The sequence below is a fragment of the Pygocentrus nattereri genome, chromosome 7 (assembly GCF_015220715.1).
Source record: "Pygocentrus nattereri isolate fPygNat1 chromosome 7, fPygNat1.pri, whole genome shotgun sequence".
Classification (NCBI taxonomy): domain Eukaryota; kingdom Metazoa; phylum Chordata; class Actinopteri; order Characiformes; family Serrasalmidae; genus Pygocentrus; species Pygocentrus nattereri.
The window spans coordinates 9,995,057-10,014,657 of NC_051217.1; the positions used below are offsets into that span (position 1 = coordinate 9,995,057).

The 19,601-nt window shown below is 38.6% G+C and overlaps 1 protein-coding gene across 9 annotated transcripts in view; it reads left to right on the forward strand.

The window, feature by feature from the left end:
* frmd4a (FERM domain containing 4A) overlaps positions 1-19,601 on the forward strand; it is a 175,958-nt gene that overhangs the window by 87,523 nt on the left and 68,834 nt on the right. For 3 of the 9 annotated variants that reach the window (XM_017721662.2, XM_017721980.2, XM_017721743.2), the window contains exon 1: positions 9,372-9,746. The exons of 5 other annotated variants lie outside the window; for them this stretch is intronic. In XM_017721662.2, the coding sequence (XP_017577151.1) occupies positions 9,621-9,746 (126 nt within the window). In that variant the 5' untranslated portion in view covers positions 9,372-9,620. Of the gene's footprint in view, positions 1-9,371; positions 9,747-19,601 lie in introns of those variants that run through there. One more of the 9 variants, XM_017721901.2, reaches the window with a different exon arrangement.

Here is a 19,601-nt window from a genome sequence, read left to right on the forward strand (position 1 = left end):
TCACACTCTGGTTATTGTCTTTTTAAGACAAACCATTCCATTTAACATACCTTCCCTTTTATCTACACTCCTCTACCAACCCTTGACACCTCCTCCACTCCTTTTCTAATTATACTCATGTACTTGGGCATCCCAATTAGCTTAACTTGACGTTTCAGATAGAACAGCCACACAGTGTTTATTTGCTCACAAACACACAGACATACTGCTTAAAGCACACGTTAATGCAGGAGGACCAGCAGGGGGTGCTCACCTTGTGATTTGTGCAGATCCTGGTGTCTCATCACAACATTAGGGACATTAATCTGTGTAAAAGTGCTAGGATTAAGATTCAGGTTGAAAAGCTCACAACATTTCTCAAACAGAATACTGGTGATAACCATGAAGTCATATTTTCTGGCTGATTGTTCATGGCCTCCTAACAGCCCTCGCAACTGATGCACACATTATTGGATGTTGTTTGCTATGAAGTGTTTCAGTTGTTGAATCCATTTGAATGCTCAATTTAAAACTGCTCTGCCATCCATACTGAGACAACAAAGCCCTTTTGCTTGGCATAAGTGAGTGCCATGCTCCAACTTGTATTCCTTTTAAAAATAGTCTGAACTCCCGACTCTCTCTCTCTCTCTCTCTCTCTCTCTCTCTCTCTCTCTCAGTTCAAATCAGTTCAGTAAGTTTTACTAACATGACCATTTTTAGAATTGCCAAAGCATCATTGACACAACAAGAATAAACCTTTAGAGATTTAAGAAGTCTCTGTTTCAATGTCTATCTCTCTCTCTCTCTCTCTCTCTCTCTCTCTCTCTCTCTCTCTCTCTCTCTCTCTCTCTCTCTCTGTCTCTTTCTTTGTGTTTTTTCATGTGCACCCAAGGCCATTTCTGAATGTTCTGCTGCCTGAGCACAGAGCACAGGCTAAAAAAGAAAAAGAGGTTGTACTTTATTCGTTCCGATCAGGAAAAAAAATAAATGCTATAATAAGATAAACACAATAAAGAGAAAACAGAATAATTATCTGCACTGTATAATACATAAATATATATATATATATATATATATATATATATATATATATATATATATATATGTATATACACACACACACACACACACACACACATATATATATATATATATATATATATATATATTCCTCAATGAGAGAGATTTAAATAGATACTGAGACTTTGAGGCTTCTTAAATCTCTAAGTCTATTCTTCTTGATTCAGTGATGCTTTTGTGATACAAAATATGGGCCTCTAAGTGACTAATTGTACCACCTACACTATCCCTGGCTAAACCTTTGTTGAACTGGGAGTGCACTGGTTTTAATTAGATCACATGCTGTCTTCCCAGAAACACCAGCTCAAAGTGAGGGGCACTGAGAGGCTAGAGTGTTCCTCCAAAAATTGGATACGTCACCCCAAAATGCCTCAAGAATGTTCCTACAGCATGAACATTCAGGGCTTTGTGAAGAGAGATAAGAGAAGAGAATGGGTCATTTCACTCACGCACACACACATACACACACACACACACACACACACACACACATACACACACGCACACACACACACACACACACACTGGAATAGTCCAGTCATACAACATAGAATGGCATACACACACAAACACACACACTGACTCATCTTGGTGTTTCAATAGTCTATTCATGCTGCTGTGGGGTTGTGGGGCTGTGAGGGTGTATGTGGGTGGCCGGGTGAGCTGTTGAGAGGGAGGATGCATGTGTGCCTATGTGTGTATTTTAGGTGGCTGTGTCACATTTTACTGTGCATTAGAGACATTAAAATGCCAAGCAGCTCATAGTCCCCCTATTTCAGCATAACTGTGTGTGTATTGCTCCCTCCTCCACACTCCTGTGGGTTTGTGCCTTTATACCATAATCCTCATACATATTTATGCTCACGGAGGAAATCAGGAGCCGAAGCTGATTAGCCTATATGCAAAGTGAAGTAGGTCAGTGTGCACATACACACACACACATATATACACCCCACACACTTCAAACAGTTCTCAAGCTCACAGCTGCTACAAAAGTCTCTCCTCCACCTCAGTGTCTCTTTACTCCATGCCTATAAGTGTGTGTGTGTGTGTGTGTGTGTGTGTGTGTGTGTGTGTGTGTATGTTTTCTAAAACTTCCATGGCCTGATATGTCAGATGTAGACAGATTGTTTATAGTAGTACCTGTTTTACTGTGCGTACATGTTGGCCATCATGATTAATTGCATTATATTGGGTATATTGCATTGGTCTTATCTTCTCAAATTTCACACTAAAGAAAGATTTTTTACTGACAGAAAGCAGTGAGTACTGAATCACTAATAATCAATAAATTAAAGTCATTAATAGAGGTAGTAATAAGCTAAATATATACTTTTTATTGGGAGTTGTTGCATCTTTACATAGTTTTACAAAAAGATTTTTTAATGTCTTTTAAAGTGACATTGAATGATTCAGATTTATTATAAGTTTACTTTTTTTAAGAAAAAATCTATCAAAAAAGAAAAATACAGTTATTTTATGTTTGTAGAGCTGCTCAAAGCTGTGTTTGTTAGTCATGTACTAGCTAGCATTTTTAATGCTCAAAATTAGCTAAAATTGTCATTACCGAAACATTTGGTAAAGTTGGGTACACTGTTAGAAATAAAGGTACCATGCGGGTACATGAGTCATTCATCAAGGTACAGACAGTGCAAACGTTCCCTCAAAGGTACAACAGTGGCTTTAAGGTCCAATTGTATACCGTAAATACGTTTTTCGTAGTGGAAAAGTAGATATTTGTATATTTTTATAAACTAATGTTTCAAAATAGAACCGTTTAATAAAATGCCTGGAGGCGAGACAGGGTGTGTGTAGTCAGTACAACTTAGAAAATATCATTTCAGTGGATTATGGTACCCTGAGGGTACCACCCCAGTGACAAGAAGCGTACTGCCCCAGTGACAGTGTCGTACCTTTTTTTCTGAGGGTGTAGTGTTATAATTGCTATGGTCGTGTCAGAATGGAATGATAAAACATTTGTTTTAATACAATAAACATAATTAAAGTATAGGGTCTCTCAAAGCAAAATGATTTTAGTTTAAAGTTCAAGTCAGTAAAAAGTCAGAAATGTATTTTCAACTCTGACTTTGAACCAGTTCGCTAGAATGATCCATTTCAGGGGTGCTTAACCAAAATAGACCAGTGTCCAGCACAGTCAGGAACTTAATCTACTCAAACACACCCATTAAACCTGACAATTAACAGATATGTTAAATCAAACATGTTTGGGCTGGTAAATCACCAGTCTGTACTGGACACCAGGCCTCTAGGATTGGAGTTGTACACCCCTGATGCATACAACTATTGCAAATGTTCCTTTGATTGTAGCCTCAGTTTCAGTGAAATTTAAGGGGAAACTGTGCTTCCCTGTTGTCTTAAAGTAACCACTCTCTCTCATACCTCAAAGTTAAGTCATTTTTCTTTAAAAGGAGCTGTAGCAATTGCAGTTTTCTACTCATTGATTCATCCATAGTTATCCCATGAGCACTGTCTATCACAGACTGACAGACTTTCCAGAATCAGAGATAGGCCTACATTTTGCTTGGAAAAGTGTCTTAGGACTCACTGCTCTACATTATTAAAAATTCACCAATTCAGTAGCTGGTTTTATCAAGGGAGCTATAACTGGCACATGCCATTTAAAAGCTGTATTTGAACAAGGCAACTACAGTCACAAAGTCATAGCATGTGAGCAGCATGTGAGTAGTTGGGATTCAGGCTGTAAATCCGGAGAGTTTGTAGGGCCAAAGAAGGCAATATGTTTATTTTCATCACATTATCACAGTAACCTTGACACAATAGTTCTGACACATTGGATTAGCTTATATGTTCACTGTGAGTGCATGAATGAATGTGTGTGCATGTATGCCTTGAGTGTGTGTGTGACCTATTTACCTTCATTGCCTTCTCCCCTCATAATGAGAGGGGGCAGTGGGCATCTGCAGAATATTTGGCAGTATATGGACGTCAGTGTAATTGTTTCGGGTTCTGCTGAAAGCGTGTTAATGTGTGTGTGTGTGTGTGTGTGTGTGTGTGTGTGTGTGTGTGTGTGTGTGTGTGTGTGTGTGTGTGTGTAAGTGTGTATGGTCAGTGAATACCAAGGCATTTCCCAGAGTCCCTTAGATTGGTCTGCTCACACATACAAACCTGGGAACAGTGCCCCAGTTTCCAAATATTTGAACTTCTCCATCTTTCTCACACACATACACACTCTCACGCACACACTTCACACGTCCAAACAACAGTGAATGAGATTTGTAGCCCATAGGAAATGAAGGGGAAGGAGTTTGAGAGCGTTCCACTGTAGGCCAACATTCAGAACAATGCTGTAGTCAGATAAATTCACTATTATCTTAGATACTATTAAGCATTAAGGGCACTTAAGTGTTGCTTAACATGGAACTACACTATAGATATTTTATGCACTATTCAGCTGCTGTTGTCTGTTTTTGTTTTTGTAGGTCATTTATTTATTAATTCATTATTGAACCCTTAAATTCAGGGTTTATTATTCAGTTATTGATCTTTTTACTCTGCAGCTACTATGAAACTACTACACTACATGACCAAAGGTATGTGGGCTCGGCTGTTTAGTCACACCCGTTGCTAACAGGTCAACCACACAAGCTCACAGAATGTCCGACTGTTGCAAGTTCCAAACTGTCCCTGGTGTCAATATCAGCACAAGAGCTGTTCATCGCAAACTTCATTGATTGGGTATCAGGCACAGAAGCTGTATAAAAATCTAAGATGATCATTTGCAATGCCAAAATTTGCTTACAGCAGTGTAAAGCACATCATCATTGGACTCTGAAGCAGTGAAAACACCTTCTCTGGAGTGACAAATCATGTTTTACCATCTGGCAGTTTAATGGAGAATACAAGGAGAATGCTACCTGCCCACATGCATACTGCCAACCAGAGGAGGATAAATGGTCTGGGGCTGTTCATATTTTGGGAAATCTTAAAGCCACAGCATACAATTTCTACAGAATTTGGTTTAGTATGATTGTGCCTCTGTTCACAAAGCAAGGACTGTGAGGAAATGGTTTGCTGAATGCGGACGTACTTGACTGGCCTGCACAGAGCCCTGACCTCTGCCCTATCAAACATCTTTTATATGAATTGGAACACTGACCCTGAGCTCAGCCTTATCACCCAGAATTAGTGCCTGACCTCGCTGATGTTCTTGTAGATGAGCGGAAGCAAATCCAGTGAAATCTAGTGAAAAGCCTTCCCAGAAAAGTGGAGCATAAGGGAAAACAAACTCCATATTAATGCCCCCAGATCTGGGATGAAATGTTTAGCAAACATATATCAGAGTGATCTGTTGCTGTACACATACTTTTTGTCTTGTAGTGTAAGGTAAGGGGTTATGATAATGAGAGAAATGTGGGCAGCTGGATCTTAGTTTATTACAGTTTAAGGGGTTAAATGAGTGTGAATGAGCATTTTTAGATTGGGGGCAAAATCTCAACATGTATGACAGTGATACATGTAAACAGTAAGCAGTACATTTCAAACATTGCTTTAAAGTCTGTTTGTCAGATATGCTCAACTAATCTGTCTGTTCTCTTTTTCTCTTTCTCTACCCCTCCCCTACCTCCTCCCTCCTTCCTTCCTTTCCTCTCCTCCATGCACCTTTACACCTGGTTTCCTGCATAGGTAAGTACCTGTTCTACATTACTGTAGTGCTCTGATGGTCACGTGAAAGGTGCCAGCATATGAATCAATCGGCATTAAAATTGTGAATGGTTGAAAATCACAGTGAATAGCTCTGTTGCAGTATTAGCAGCTCTGTAAGCCATCCATGGTACTGCGCTGTGCCTGAGCACCAGTGGCTCTCATTAACTTCCAGCTGCAGCAGCTCATATAGGCTAGACACGGGGTCTGCATCTAGAGTCACTAGAGTTTGAGAGTCAAACAGAGACATACTGCAGTGTGTAATTGTGTGTGTGTGTGTTTGTGCTCTGCTACAGGTTAGAGCTTTAGCCAGCAGCTGTCCACTTAGAAGTCACTGCACTCAGTGACTCTAACAGTGAATTTAGGTAGCATTTTACAATCCTACTCACCTTCACAGCGATTCAACTCATTTGTAATTATTAAAAATTATTCAGTGCGTCATGAAATTTCACGAATTTGATTCTTTTGGTATGATTTAAAATCAGTATTGAATCTACACTGACTACATAAATTTGACTGAAGAAAGTACTGACACAGTAAAAATATATAGACATTTTTCCAAAATATCACAATTGACCCCTCCCAGTCTCCTCGTGTGCTTTTGTTTACCTTTTAGTCCTGTCATGTGCTTTTGTTTTGATTTCTTCCCAGTCCGGCCCCCTTGTTTTGTGACTCCGCTCCTGATTGTTCCCACCTGTGTATTTAAGCCCTGTGTTTTCCTGAGTTTCTTGTTGGTCTTTGTTTGTTTGATGTTTGAACTGTTGTTTGATATGATTCATGTTTGATGTTTGGATGTTTGATATATGGTCTGAATTGTTTTGTTTGGTGTTCATTCCTCTGGCCTTCGTACTCTGTTTATCCTGTGTTTCTTCTTCATTATGTCTGTCCCTCCTGCTCTCCGTATTGGATACCTGAACCCGGACTGTCTTGACCATGACCCTGGATTTGGCCAAAATATAACTCGCTTATCTCAGCGTATGCGTCCGCCTCCTCGCTCCCTGGCATTAGAAATATAAGCACATTCATCAAAGCAATGATATAGATTAATCATTTTTGGCCTGTCACAATTATTACATAATTGACAATCACATTTATTTAAGGTGACATCCATTATTTTCAACATAAATTTGTTGAACTATGTGACATTGTTGTTACCTGAACAAAGAACATGAATAATATTGGTTTAAAATGCTCATTTTAGTTAATCCAACACAATCTGCCTCAGTGCTCAAAATACCTAAAATACTTAGAGATATGCACATGCAATTTAATCTAATTTATTTGTTCCTGGCTTAAAATTTTGTATAACTTGAACATCACGTAGTAAAAACTCTAATCTGTCTCACATTCTGTCGTGTAAATGTATTATCTGATGTTCAGTGAGTTTTATTAAGACACATCACACGTCATACGAAAAGAGCAAAAGTTCTGACTGGGGCTAGAATATGTTTAGAGGACAGTCGAGAGTAATTTCCGTTTATTTTATGTTTGTTAATAGCACATTTAGAGGGCAGGGCTGACTAATGGTTGTTTATTTCAGATTGAGGTCTGCTTGTCATTAGTGGGGAGCTACCAAGTAGTGACAGCTAGGAAGCAAGATAGATTATTCAGCTAATTTGTCCTTTTTAGGCCTGTACATTAATAATTAAACATTTTTCAGTTTTTGGCATAGTTTGAAAAACCTGTTGCCCTTTACATTGTGTGTTAATTTCATGCTGAATCGACCAAAGGAAATGGCCAAAAATGACATGGGTTCCTTGACTTACATTAAAAGCAAAGCATGATTTTTTGTTCTCCTGTGAAGTTATCCTTTTGGAGATACGAGGTTTTGTTCTGACAACAGCGATATGCATTTCTGACTTTTTTTGTAGTGGTGTATTTCTCGTACTGTGCTTTCTTTGCTTTCTTGTACCATCACTGTGGAGTAAGATGTGTCACAGTCTCTGGCCACTTCCCGCTCTCTGGTTTCTTGCTCTACTGCGGTCTATATCAGAGGGTTATCTAGGTTCTTGCCCTGAGTGATTTTGATGAAGTATGCAAGGTCGAGTTCAGTGTCGTTATGTGCGACCACAGCATCAATATGCGCTATGAATCTCTCTCTAGACAAGAAGCGCTTTTAATTAGGGTTCAGAGTTTTGCCGGCTCTAGCCAGATTCATTGATTGAAGGTTTCTGCTGGATTGCAGCAACAGAAAATGTGTAATGTGCTTAGAATAAAAAGTGGTGGAAATTAGTGAGAGAGCTGACTTTTGTGAACTGCATATGCATTGAGGAATTACTGCCATTCCCTCAACACTGTATGAAGTGAGATGTAAAACCATAGACTGTACTTAAATATCCAAAATGTTTCTGCATCACTGCAGATTCTATATGACTTATTGGCACTGCACTAAAGTATGTGCTGTAATGCTAGACTCATGTTAGAGGTAAATACATTGTGACTGTTTAATGAAACATTACACTGAAGGTCATGTGTCAGTGTCAGCTAAGTTTCTCTGTCTGTGTGTGTGTGTGTGTGTGTGTGTGTGTGTGTGTGTGTGTGTGTGTGTGTTTCGCACAATGACCAGTAAGTTTCCTTATTTTTTTTATTTAATATAGTATGTAGACATCATTAAAGTTCACTCCTCAGTCCTTAAGCAGCTAGCTTTGAATTCACTGTTTTGGTTATCAGAAACAAGACATTTACATATATGCATGTGTTCAGCCTAGCGCAGTTTAGCTCTGCCCCCCGCATTGAGGTTATAAGGAGTGTTTCAACGTGAGCCGCTTTTTGAATAAAACATGATCCAGCCAATCAGAACCAAACACCACTGGCATACATCTGTCTTAAAAGCATATCAAAAATATGAGATTAACAGAGATTAAACATTATAAGTAAATGTCAGGGAAAAGATTTAAATGGAATATGGCAATAATTAGGCAAAAAATCAAATGCACAAACTCTTTATCTTACCTCAAATTTAGTTGATCATCCAACACATGTTTGGTGTTTGAAGTTTGCACTGGAGCTACAAGGCTAATGCAGCTAATAGTTAGCATAATGCACAACTACTTTCCTAAACTTTCACCCTGTTGCTTCAAAATGTGTTAAGTTGTTATCTCAAATAGCCATATATAGGTTTCTGACACTGTACCACACACTTTTGTCTATAAAAACAGACAAAAAATTAACATGATGTTAACAGGTGGGTTCCATTACTTGTTAGCTACATTAGCCTTGTAGCTCCAGTGCAAGTGAACCTCAGACACTGAGCATGACCTACTGATCTTTATAAAAATAAAATAATAAAGCTGTGTCACAAAGCTAAAAACAATGGTACACATGTAAAGTGTCCTGACATTCTCAGTCTGTGCTGGGACAGACGAGGCCCTCCTGAGTGGTCCAGGGAGGTAAAGCTTACTGAGCTGAATGCATCCTCAGGAAAGTCCTGTCAGGGATAGTGTGCTGTGCATTGGCCTAGAGGAAGTGTTCTCCTCTCTGGCCATTGTATAGAGCTACAAGCCCCTGGAGGCTCTACTGTGGGACTGTGGCTTTAAAACCAACATTCAAACAGAGGAGGCGGGGGGAGACAGAGCTGGTACTTTTCGAATGTGGGAATGTTTGTGTTGGGAGCTGTTACTCTGGGAATTCAGCCTTGCAATCAGACTGAGGGAGAGAGGGAGAGTCTAGAGGGACTGAAGTGCAGGACAAAGTGACACAGAGGCTTAATCGTTCTCCCAAGGGGCATTTAGAGAAGTGGAAGCTGGGATGAAGTACATGAAAGGAGAAGAGAGCACAAGCAGCGCTGCCTGAGGACCAATACCTGTTCATACACACCTGGACTAGAGAGGGATTACCTGTCCACGGCACCTGTGTGTGTGAGCATGTGTGCATGAATTATGGAGGCTGTGCTTTTGAGTCTGGAGGAGAGTGTGTGCATGAGGCAGAGTGTGTTATGGGATCTGACTTCAGCTGCTTTAAGAAGACTGAGGCACGCACCCCTACTATATAACGCCATCTACCAGGTATGACCTTTGAGAATGTGCAGAAATGACAGTCAAAGCAAGCCAACATGAACTAGAGCTAAACGTAGGGCTTATTTTACTGAATGAGCTTGTTATATATACATATATGCTGTAAAAATGATGTATTTGTTATTAGCATTAGATGAATGGGAATGCATTTTGGTGCTTTGCCGTAAGCTAAATCTCTTTCATGTGGAAAACAAATGCAGCTTAAAGCTGTTTTGTTGTTCTTAACGGTTTAAAACCGCTAATAGTTAGAATTCAGGTCGTCCTTAGGATGTTTTGTGAGCTTTAAAGAGAATTAGCGTTGCTATGGTGGTTTCTAAGGGTCTGTCTCACGCACATAAGCAGCTCTCCACAGGAGCCTTCAGCTCCATCTACCACACATCCGCATGTGTGTGCGTGAGAGAGAAGGACAGATCAGTATTCAGCCTATGCTTCTCCTTTACCTTCTCACAGTGTACTGTGAGCACAGGAGACCACAGTAAACAATCCCAGAGACCTCTGATTGAGGATGGACAAGCCTGCGCAGACGATGCAGTCATAGAGGAAAGATGTTAGTCCCACTGGGATAATTCAGCTGACTGATTTATACAGCACTCATAACCGTCATAATGTTGCTCTCTCATCAAAACCTCTTTTTCTTTTTTTTTTCAAAACATCACCTGCTCTTAAATTATGTGAATATTTCCTAATGAATGAACCAGAAAAATGTATAAAAAGGATGTACAATAATACATACACAACTTAAATTTTCTTTCTGTATCATACAGCACAAAAACACTTTGAATCAAATGCCCTGTATTGTCATGCTGTGTCCTAAACACACTGATGTGTTGAAGTCTGCACAACCCTAATAAACTTGGGTTGAGAGACGTTTTGGAGATGTATTTATGTAAAATATGTGGGTGTCTATTGGCTTCTAGTGTTTGTTAGCAATGTTAGCCATGTAGCACTAGCAAAAACTAAAGAAGCAAAAGCTGGACACCAAGCATGTCTTGGCTGACCAAATCAATCTGGTGGAAGCGGAAAATTATGAAATTAGATTTCGTGCCAAACAGTTTATCTTTCTCCTATAGCACAGCACCCCCCCCCCCCCCCCCCCGCCCCATGCATATTTCAGTCTTTCCTTGCCCATGAAGGGCTTGTTAATGAGCTCATTATTTGGAGCAGGTGTTGGAGCAGGTGTGTTGGGAGAAGGGAAACACTTATAGGTACAGGGTGTACTCCAAGACCAGGATATAAAGTTACCATTTTTGAGATGAGGTTTGGTAAAGACAGCAAGTTTAAAAAGAAGCCCAATGACGAGGCGGACAGGTACACTCTCAGAAAAAACCTTATGTACCTTTGTAAAAAATTATGTACCTTTGGTACATAATTATGCCTTTTTGCGTTATATTTATATTTGTTAAGCTGCATTGACTCCACACACTCTGTTTTGACTCCAGGCTTTTCATTAGATTTTTCTGTTTTGAAACATTAAGTTATACAAAAGTACAAATATGTACCTTTTACCTGGGATGAACATATTTAAAGTACACAGTTTGACCGTAAAGCCATTGTCATACCTTTGCAGCATATATTTACATACTATATGTACTTTGATGAATCACAAATGTATCTGCACAGTACTTTTTTATGATAATGTATGTCCACAGATGTTCAGGCCATCAGCCAAAGCGCGCACACAGAAGTTGGGGGCGGTATTGTCTTATAGCCGACGTTTAGTTTCTTATCCTTTGAGTTTGCGTTTTGTATACAGTGGGGTGGAAAGGTGTGTATACAATGAAAGGAAATAGCTCCCACCCTGGCCTCAAACACGCCAAAATGACCTTTGACCATTTATAGACAACCAGTTGTTTGCAAATGTTTGAGCACCCCTGGAGAAATGTACCTGATGTTGCATTTTCTACAGAGAACAGACTTCTAATTCACAGTTTACTTCACAATGACTGTTATTTGCTGAATTTAACATATTGAGGGGGGAAGAAAAACATAAAACAAATGAAGGCATTTTATTTTTTAGACTTTATTTTTTCCCAATACATAGAAGTTGAGTATTAAAAGAAAAAAAATGAGTTTGTTCCCTGTAGAGGATGTGTTAACTTATTTTCATTTAAAAATCAACAAAATATCATTTGACCTTGACCGTTTTGGATACAACTGTATATGCCTTTCACTGGCAGCCGAGTATGAAACAGTAGGTGTTTCTTCATAATGAGAATTCATCATTCTTCAGCCACTTTCCCAAACATAAACTCTCTGTCTCTCTTTGAGGATTAATCAGTTTATGAGTCTGAAAAGTAAAGTACAGCTGGCACAGTAAAGCTTCTATTTCTTTCCTTTAAACTCCACAATACACACTTTTCTGTGTTTCCTATTTACAGATCTGCATTTGTGTGCGTGAGAGAGAGCAGGCATGTTTTTGTGCTCGCTCACTCACCTCACAAACACATACATTCCAGCTTCCTCACACACACCTGTCCTCCTCTCCTGGAGCCTGATTTAGAACACACATGTCCACAGTCTGTTAGATCTGCTTGGTCCTTTAGAATTGAAGAGATAATGGTAATGATCGTCTCTTTTCACTACTTCTTTTCTTTAGTGCAGCTTCTTTTCAGGCGGCTGCAATAGGAGCGCAGTGCTTTTCTTTAGTGCTTTTACTGACTGTGAGGTTTTTGTGTGCTTGTGTATGTGTGTTAGGACTGCACAGTGTATCATTTGTTCTTCATAATCATGATATTGCCCTGTGCAGCAAAGATATTGCAGAAGGCAGCTATATGCAAATGAGCCTTTAACCAATCATAGTGTTTTTACTGGGTGTTGTGAGCATGTTGACCAATCACAGTTGACAGTGTGTGTCAAAAATGGTCATTATTGATTGCCTCTGTAATATATTGCAAAACATAGAGCGGTGCCAACAAGCACTTGAACACTTAAACTATTTAAAGTGCACTTTAACTTTTTAAAAGGCCCATATAATATAAAAACAAATTTCCCTTGCCTTTCTTCATTTATCTTATGTCAGTCTTAAAGCAACATTATGTATGATTTGGGGATTTGGAGACCTCTATGTTGGCAACATGCAATTGCATGCAATGTGCAGAAGAGCATTTCAGGCTTTGGACAAGCAATCTGAGTTTTGCAAGTGTGTTGAAACAGTTTTCAAAGAAATCTCAGTCAAAACTCAGTAAAAGACGTGTCTTCCAGGAATATGAGTGAATTATTTACTATTGTTATCATATATCATATTGTCAAAGTATAATGTTGAATTTGCATTTGAGACCAAAACATTGAGCTGGACCTTCTCGAGTCTGTGTGATGTTACTAAGTAAAGACATATAATGCGCTCTGAAAAACTCCCGCCAAATCCATCCTAGTACCTCTGACTTTTAAATGATTATTTCAGTGGCTCACACACCCCATATTTTGGTGTGTTCTCTTTTCTCCATACATTTTTAACAAAAAAAAAATACGTAGTGCTTTTTCTAAAAGGCACAGTAACAAAAACAGCCTGTTTAACTGTAAGCAAAAAATGAGGCAGTCAAAATGATTCATGGCCATTTTTGGTTAAAAACAAAACACAAATGTTAGAAGTGGATCAAAAGTAGTCCAAAAAGTTATGAGTGAAAAATAAAATGCAAAATGGGCCCTTTGATGAACTTGCTTCATAAATGTTTAACAAAGTGATATTTATTGAAGAGAAAAACACTTTTAGGTCAATATCAAACTGATCTTTGTATAGAGAAATCTAGTAGAAGAATTCCATACAAACTGGAAGGGAACTGTAAAGCACAGAGAACAAAAGTCTGGTGCTGTTTTTCTTACAGTGGTCCCTTTTGGATGCAAACCTGCAGACGTCTGGAAATGAACTGATCAAAGGATAATGATCTTAAACACACAGACTGCCTTTTGAAAAAATGTGATGCCAAGAAAATGACAGTACCAAATGATCTGTTTAAAATAAATGCTGGTTTTAAAATAAAAGGTTTGACATTTTTTTCCTACCAATGAATTTAACACATTTTTAAGTATGGCACAAATGGGGCCACTGTATCACAATCAAAATAATATAATATAATTGTAGTACTAGTAGTTTGTCCAGATTGTGCAGGCCTTGTGTGCATCTATCGGTGTTTCAGGCTGACTTTGCTGCAATGCACTTCACTGTGTTTAATAGAGATGGCTTCAGTGTGAGGGAAATACCATTCATTTTGCCCGCCAGCCGACAACCCCTTAGCGGGATGATGAATGGATCATTCCACTCCAGAGTGTGTAAAGTGCATCCCTGGTTGACACACATACCTGTGGCTCAGGTTCACGTAGGCTGTTGCTTTTCACTCTTTTCACACTGTCTTTTCACTCTGTTTGGCTCCATCACTACAGCGTTTTTATTCTCGGCTGTCTGGCATGAGCAAACTACCAGAACACGGCTGCCTGCCTGGAGAATCCTGGACTTCTGGAGAATGATTTGGCTTTTAAGTCTGCATTGGAAACTTAGACACACATACACACACAGTTACAACACAGCTGTATTTATCAGCCATGAGATTTTCCCAGAACATAGTCCCATCTGTGAGAGAGTGTGCACATTTTTGTTGCTTTTTTCTTTGTTTTCCCTGTAATTTTCTTTATTGCACATAATGTGTGTGTGTGTGTTTGTGTTTGTGTGTGTGTGTGTGTGTGTGTGTGTGTAGTAGTTCCTCAAATCAGTGTTCACAGACGTGGTGTTGTGATTGGCTGACAATGGATTCAGATTGCTTAGTCTGTGCTTTCCTAGGATTGGTCGATTTGCCTGTGCCATCTGGAATAATTTTTTTTCTAAACTTAATTTGACATATTGTCACTGTCGTAACAAAACCTTGTGGTAAAATCAAAGGAAAGGAAATGGTTTTAATATAAACTACCATATGAACAAAAAATCGTATTTATTAATTAGTTTTTACTGTATTTCTGTGTGTGTGTGTGTTAATGTGAGGTGAGTGAATAGTATTTCTAATGTATTTATTGGGTTGTTTTGCTAAAATAAATGTGAAAGAACAGACTAGCAGCAGAGCAGCACTGAATTTGAGTGAAAGAAGGAGGGAGGAGAGGAAGAAGAGATAAATCGAGAAGGAGAACTCAGTCTATCTGTGTGGATTTCAGTCGGCTGTACAGTTAAAGTAGCTCAAAAGCGTCTTTGCTGTTGCTGAAATCTAATTTCACCAGTAATGTGAGAATCTTCCACGCTTTACCACTGAACTAAATTCCTCAAAATTAAACCACACACACACACACACACACACACACACACACACACACACACACACACACACACATATATACACACACTGTGCTATGCTGACATACCTACCTTCTACCTTTTTCCTGCTCCCATGGTTACTGATTAGATGTGGGCTTTTTCACTACACGTTTATTGTGATTTCCTTCCTTAACAACATATACATTGACCATTTCCCATGAATATCCAGCAGTGTTCAATAGTCATATAATTAGGTGTTTTGATTCATTTGATTCATGTTCTTGGTTTTCATACTTTAATTCAGTGTGCACTAGGTTCCATGCATTAAAACAGATTATTTTACATTTTCACTTAATAAAGTAATTCTATTAGTGGAGAATATAGTCTGTGTGTCTATGAGCGTCTGTGCAGTGAGAGTGAGTAATCTGCTGGGATTACAGTCAGTGGTATGCGATTAGTGTGTATGCCCCCCACACACATACATGCACACTATAATCTTCAGATCATACACACACTGAGGAAATCCCTTGTATTGATATAATGGCCCAGAATATGTAATATGGCTGATACTATGTTTTCATGTAACACCATTAAACATAGAGTTTGATTAGAGTCAATAGACAGGATCTGTCCAGTCTTTTCCAGGTAGAGCAACTAATTACCTGACCCTTATTCTCAGAGAAAATATGCATCTCTACAATTTCAGTTGAGTTTTTGCCTTTCACATTATAACACTTAAATGACCGCCAAAGTCTTTTTACACACTTCTATAACCTAAGAATAGCTCAGCCAGTTTGCACTGAAGTCCCTGTAGTTGCTGAATAATAAGCCTTAGTATGTAATAAGGCTGGTATTTTAAGGGGTAAATGATCCTAGTTATGTGGGAAGATGTCACTAGTTCTAGCTAAATAGTTCTAGATAAAACATATATAAATTCATTACAATATTTCATTTAGATCTGCTCATATATTGACATAATAGCTGTATTCTTATTATTTTATTTCATTTTCATATGGCACTTCTTGTACTGAATAGTTGTGGGTCTGCATGCAGGCGCGCTGCATAGGCTAAGACGTCTTAAGTTTATTTATTTGACAATTTCGCATACTGTTATAACAGACAAAGACAGAAGATGCAATACTGTACATGCTTTGTACATGTACAATACTTCTACTTTGATGTGTAATTTATTGTAATAATATTTAATGAAGTATGCACTCACAATTGTTTTAAAATACAACCCCAATTCCAATAAAGTTGGGATGTTGTGTAAAACATAAATAAAAACAGAATATGATGATTTGCAAATCCTTTTCAACCTATATTCAATTGAATACACTACAAAGACAAGATATTTAATGTTCAAACGGAGAAACTTTATTGTTTTTTGCAAATATTCACTCATTTTGAATATGATGCCTTTGGGCTTGTATTTTGAAACTATAAAAGAATAAGTTTGTGTCTATATTGCACTACTGTATAAATAGTTCCTCCTCCTTACATTTGTTTATTCAGTGAATTTTCAAAAATAACTTGTATTTTACCACATTAGTTGAATTGAATGAAATCATATTGAAATTACTGATTTCCTGATGGATTAAATTGTTTCCATAAAATCATGCTCCAACTAACACTATGATGTTAGAGATTTCAAACCCTATGTGCACTCTATGGCCTAAAGTATGTGAACACCTGTCTATCATGCTTGCTTTGTACGCAGGGGCACAGTCATGCTGGAACAGCAAAGAGCCTTCGGAACTGCTGCTATAAAGTTGGAAGCATATAATTGTCTTTATAAATGTAATGTCTTTGTATGCTGACAGAAACAAACCCCAAACCCTGAAAAACAGCCTCAGACCATTATTCCTCCTCAACCAAACCTTACTGTTGGCACTATGTATACTGGTAGATCACATTCTCCTGGCCTCCATCAAACACAGATTTGTCTATCTGACTGCTAGTTAGCATGATTCACATAATTCCACCACATCAGCTGAGACTTGGAATTGCATATAGTGATCATAGGCTTGTGTGTAGATGTTTGGCTATGGAAACCCATTTTATGAAGTTCCTGGCACACAGTTCTTGTGCTGATGTTGCTTCTAGAGGCAGTTTGGAACTCCCTTGTGAGGGATGCTTTAGCGGACAGATGTTATGTCCTACTTGTCTACTACTTTGCGGCTGAACTGTTGCTCCTACAGACTTCCATTTCACAATAACAGCACTTACAGTTGACAGGGACACATTTAGTGTGTGTGTGTGTCACTGTTTCTTGCTTTAGAGTAAAGCTATTAACACTTGAGACGCCTGGTAGTCCAGTAAAGTTAGAGCAGTGTGTTTGGTTAGTAAAGGCTTGCTGTGATGTCATGAAGCTGACCTCTCCCCTGACCTCTACTGATTACTGAGAGCAGCGATTGTTAAGAAATTTCCTGTTTTATTTGGAAAATTAAAGCAGTTAGTTAGCTGTCCTGACCCATGCATGCACTGCTCTCCTTCCTGACATATAAACACACATAGACTTATTAAAAATGCATCATGTCAGAGATTCATCACGCACAATTGCATAGTTCCTGACCCTCTGTAACCCAAAGTGTCGTGTCAAGTAAAAAACTGAAACTGAATCATTACACATTTATTTATATCTATTTATTTCAATATTTAATTGGAACACACTTTTACTCCACTTCCTCCCTGCAGGAGCACAAATGCAAAACACTACATCTGAGTGAATTATTCACACTACTAGTTCAATAAATTAGTCAATACTGAGTTCTCACAGACAACATCAGCACGACCATGTGCCCATTTGAATCTGTGTGTCAGAAAACAGAATTGAATGATGTGTAGTCACTGGCAGGGTTAGGAGGATTACTATTAAAATCTATTTCCTTGCCGGCTACAGATTTAAAATTACAGGTGAGTCTTTCCATAATTTCTGACTAACTTTGAATTTAAACATTATGTTAAAGCACACCGACAACAACAGAAAGAGCTTTTGTAGCTGAAAAACATGAAAGCAAACAAAGTATATTTCTGGAGAATTACTCCAACCTTGCACTTTTGTGGCCCCTGAAACATGTGAACATGTGTACATATGTTAAAGAAGTATACTATACGCTCCTCCACAATGTTGTTTTGAATATTTTATTTTACTTGCAAAACTACCAAGGTGTGATCACAGGGGGGCAGCCTGATCCAGTGCCAGTCTCAGTTTCATAGTCAAATTCTAATTCTAATTCAAATATTGAATGGGCATGAGACATCACTTAATACACTGGAGCTCAAAATGTCCTAAATGTCAAAATTAGTGGTATTAGAGAGCAGCTGGAGTTCAGAGATGCTGAGAAATGCACCAATCAGGAAACAGTGCACATTGACAGAGAGACTGGTGGCCAATGAATGCAGATTGTGACTTTAGCTCTGGGTGAACGTTTTCAGGAATAAGAGGCCGTCTCCACAGTCAGAATGAAGGCCTGATAGATTTACACTTGTTTAATTATGAATGAGTAAGGGATGAGAGACACGAAATGGATCTCTTGATACTGCTGTGTCAGCCCGTTACAGTGAGTTTAGTGACACGCTCAAATGTACAATTATCCTGGTTGTGTGTGTGCGCATGTGTGTGTGTTTAGCCCTTTGTGAGGACTAATGTCCTCATGAAGATAGGGAAACATGATCATTTTGTAGACGTGAGAACATTTTGATAGTTCTTCCTTAGAAAACTCCTTGTTTTACCATGAATGCAGTTTTTTTTCCCTTTGGAAAACTAAGAGCCTTTTTTCTAGCAAGTGTTACAAAGTTCTAGCCAGTTTGTAACAACCCAGGAAGGTGACATTATTCACAGCAAGCACAGCCATAAGTTGACTGGTAAAGCACATTAAAGAAGCAATACTAAGCTAGATCCCAGCAAACTGCAGACGGAATAAGTCTGAAATCAACTGTAACTATTTTCTTGGCCATTTCTTTGCTTTGATTTACGTTTGCAGTTGGAATCCCATTTGCATTTACAAAACAAACATGCTTCTCCACTATAAATAATAATGGACATATAACCAAGACCACACATTTTTGTGGTTTAAAAATTTGTTGTAAACAGCTGACCAGGCTTAGTCAACTAAACATTTACCATTTCCTGTTGGCTAATAAGCCAAAGCATCTCTTTTCTCCTGAGTTAATGTCTTCAAACTATGTATTTTAAGTGGTTTCATTAACCTCTTACAGTCCCAGGGTTATTACATACTAAGGCATATTATTCAGTAACTTCAGGGACTCATAGGAACTCACTGGGCTATTCTTAGGGTATTGAATTGTGTAATAAATCTTGGCCATTTAAGGGGTTAAGCCCAAAGTGTGCATCAAGCACATCTTTGACAAAAATAAAGGGCAAAAATAAGGGCTTTTCTGAAATTTTTGAAAAATGAAAGTAAGCTAATGAGCATTTTGTTACAATGAACACACCCTAGAGGAGTTTGGGGGCAGGTTTTAGAAGGGTCATACCTTTGTTTGCAGCAGATTTCACAGCAGTCCAGCACCAAAAGTATAACAGGTTGTCCCAAGAAATTTATTCTCAGTACGAGATCACATCTGGCCCAGTGACACTAGATCTCTGTCAG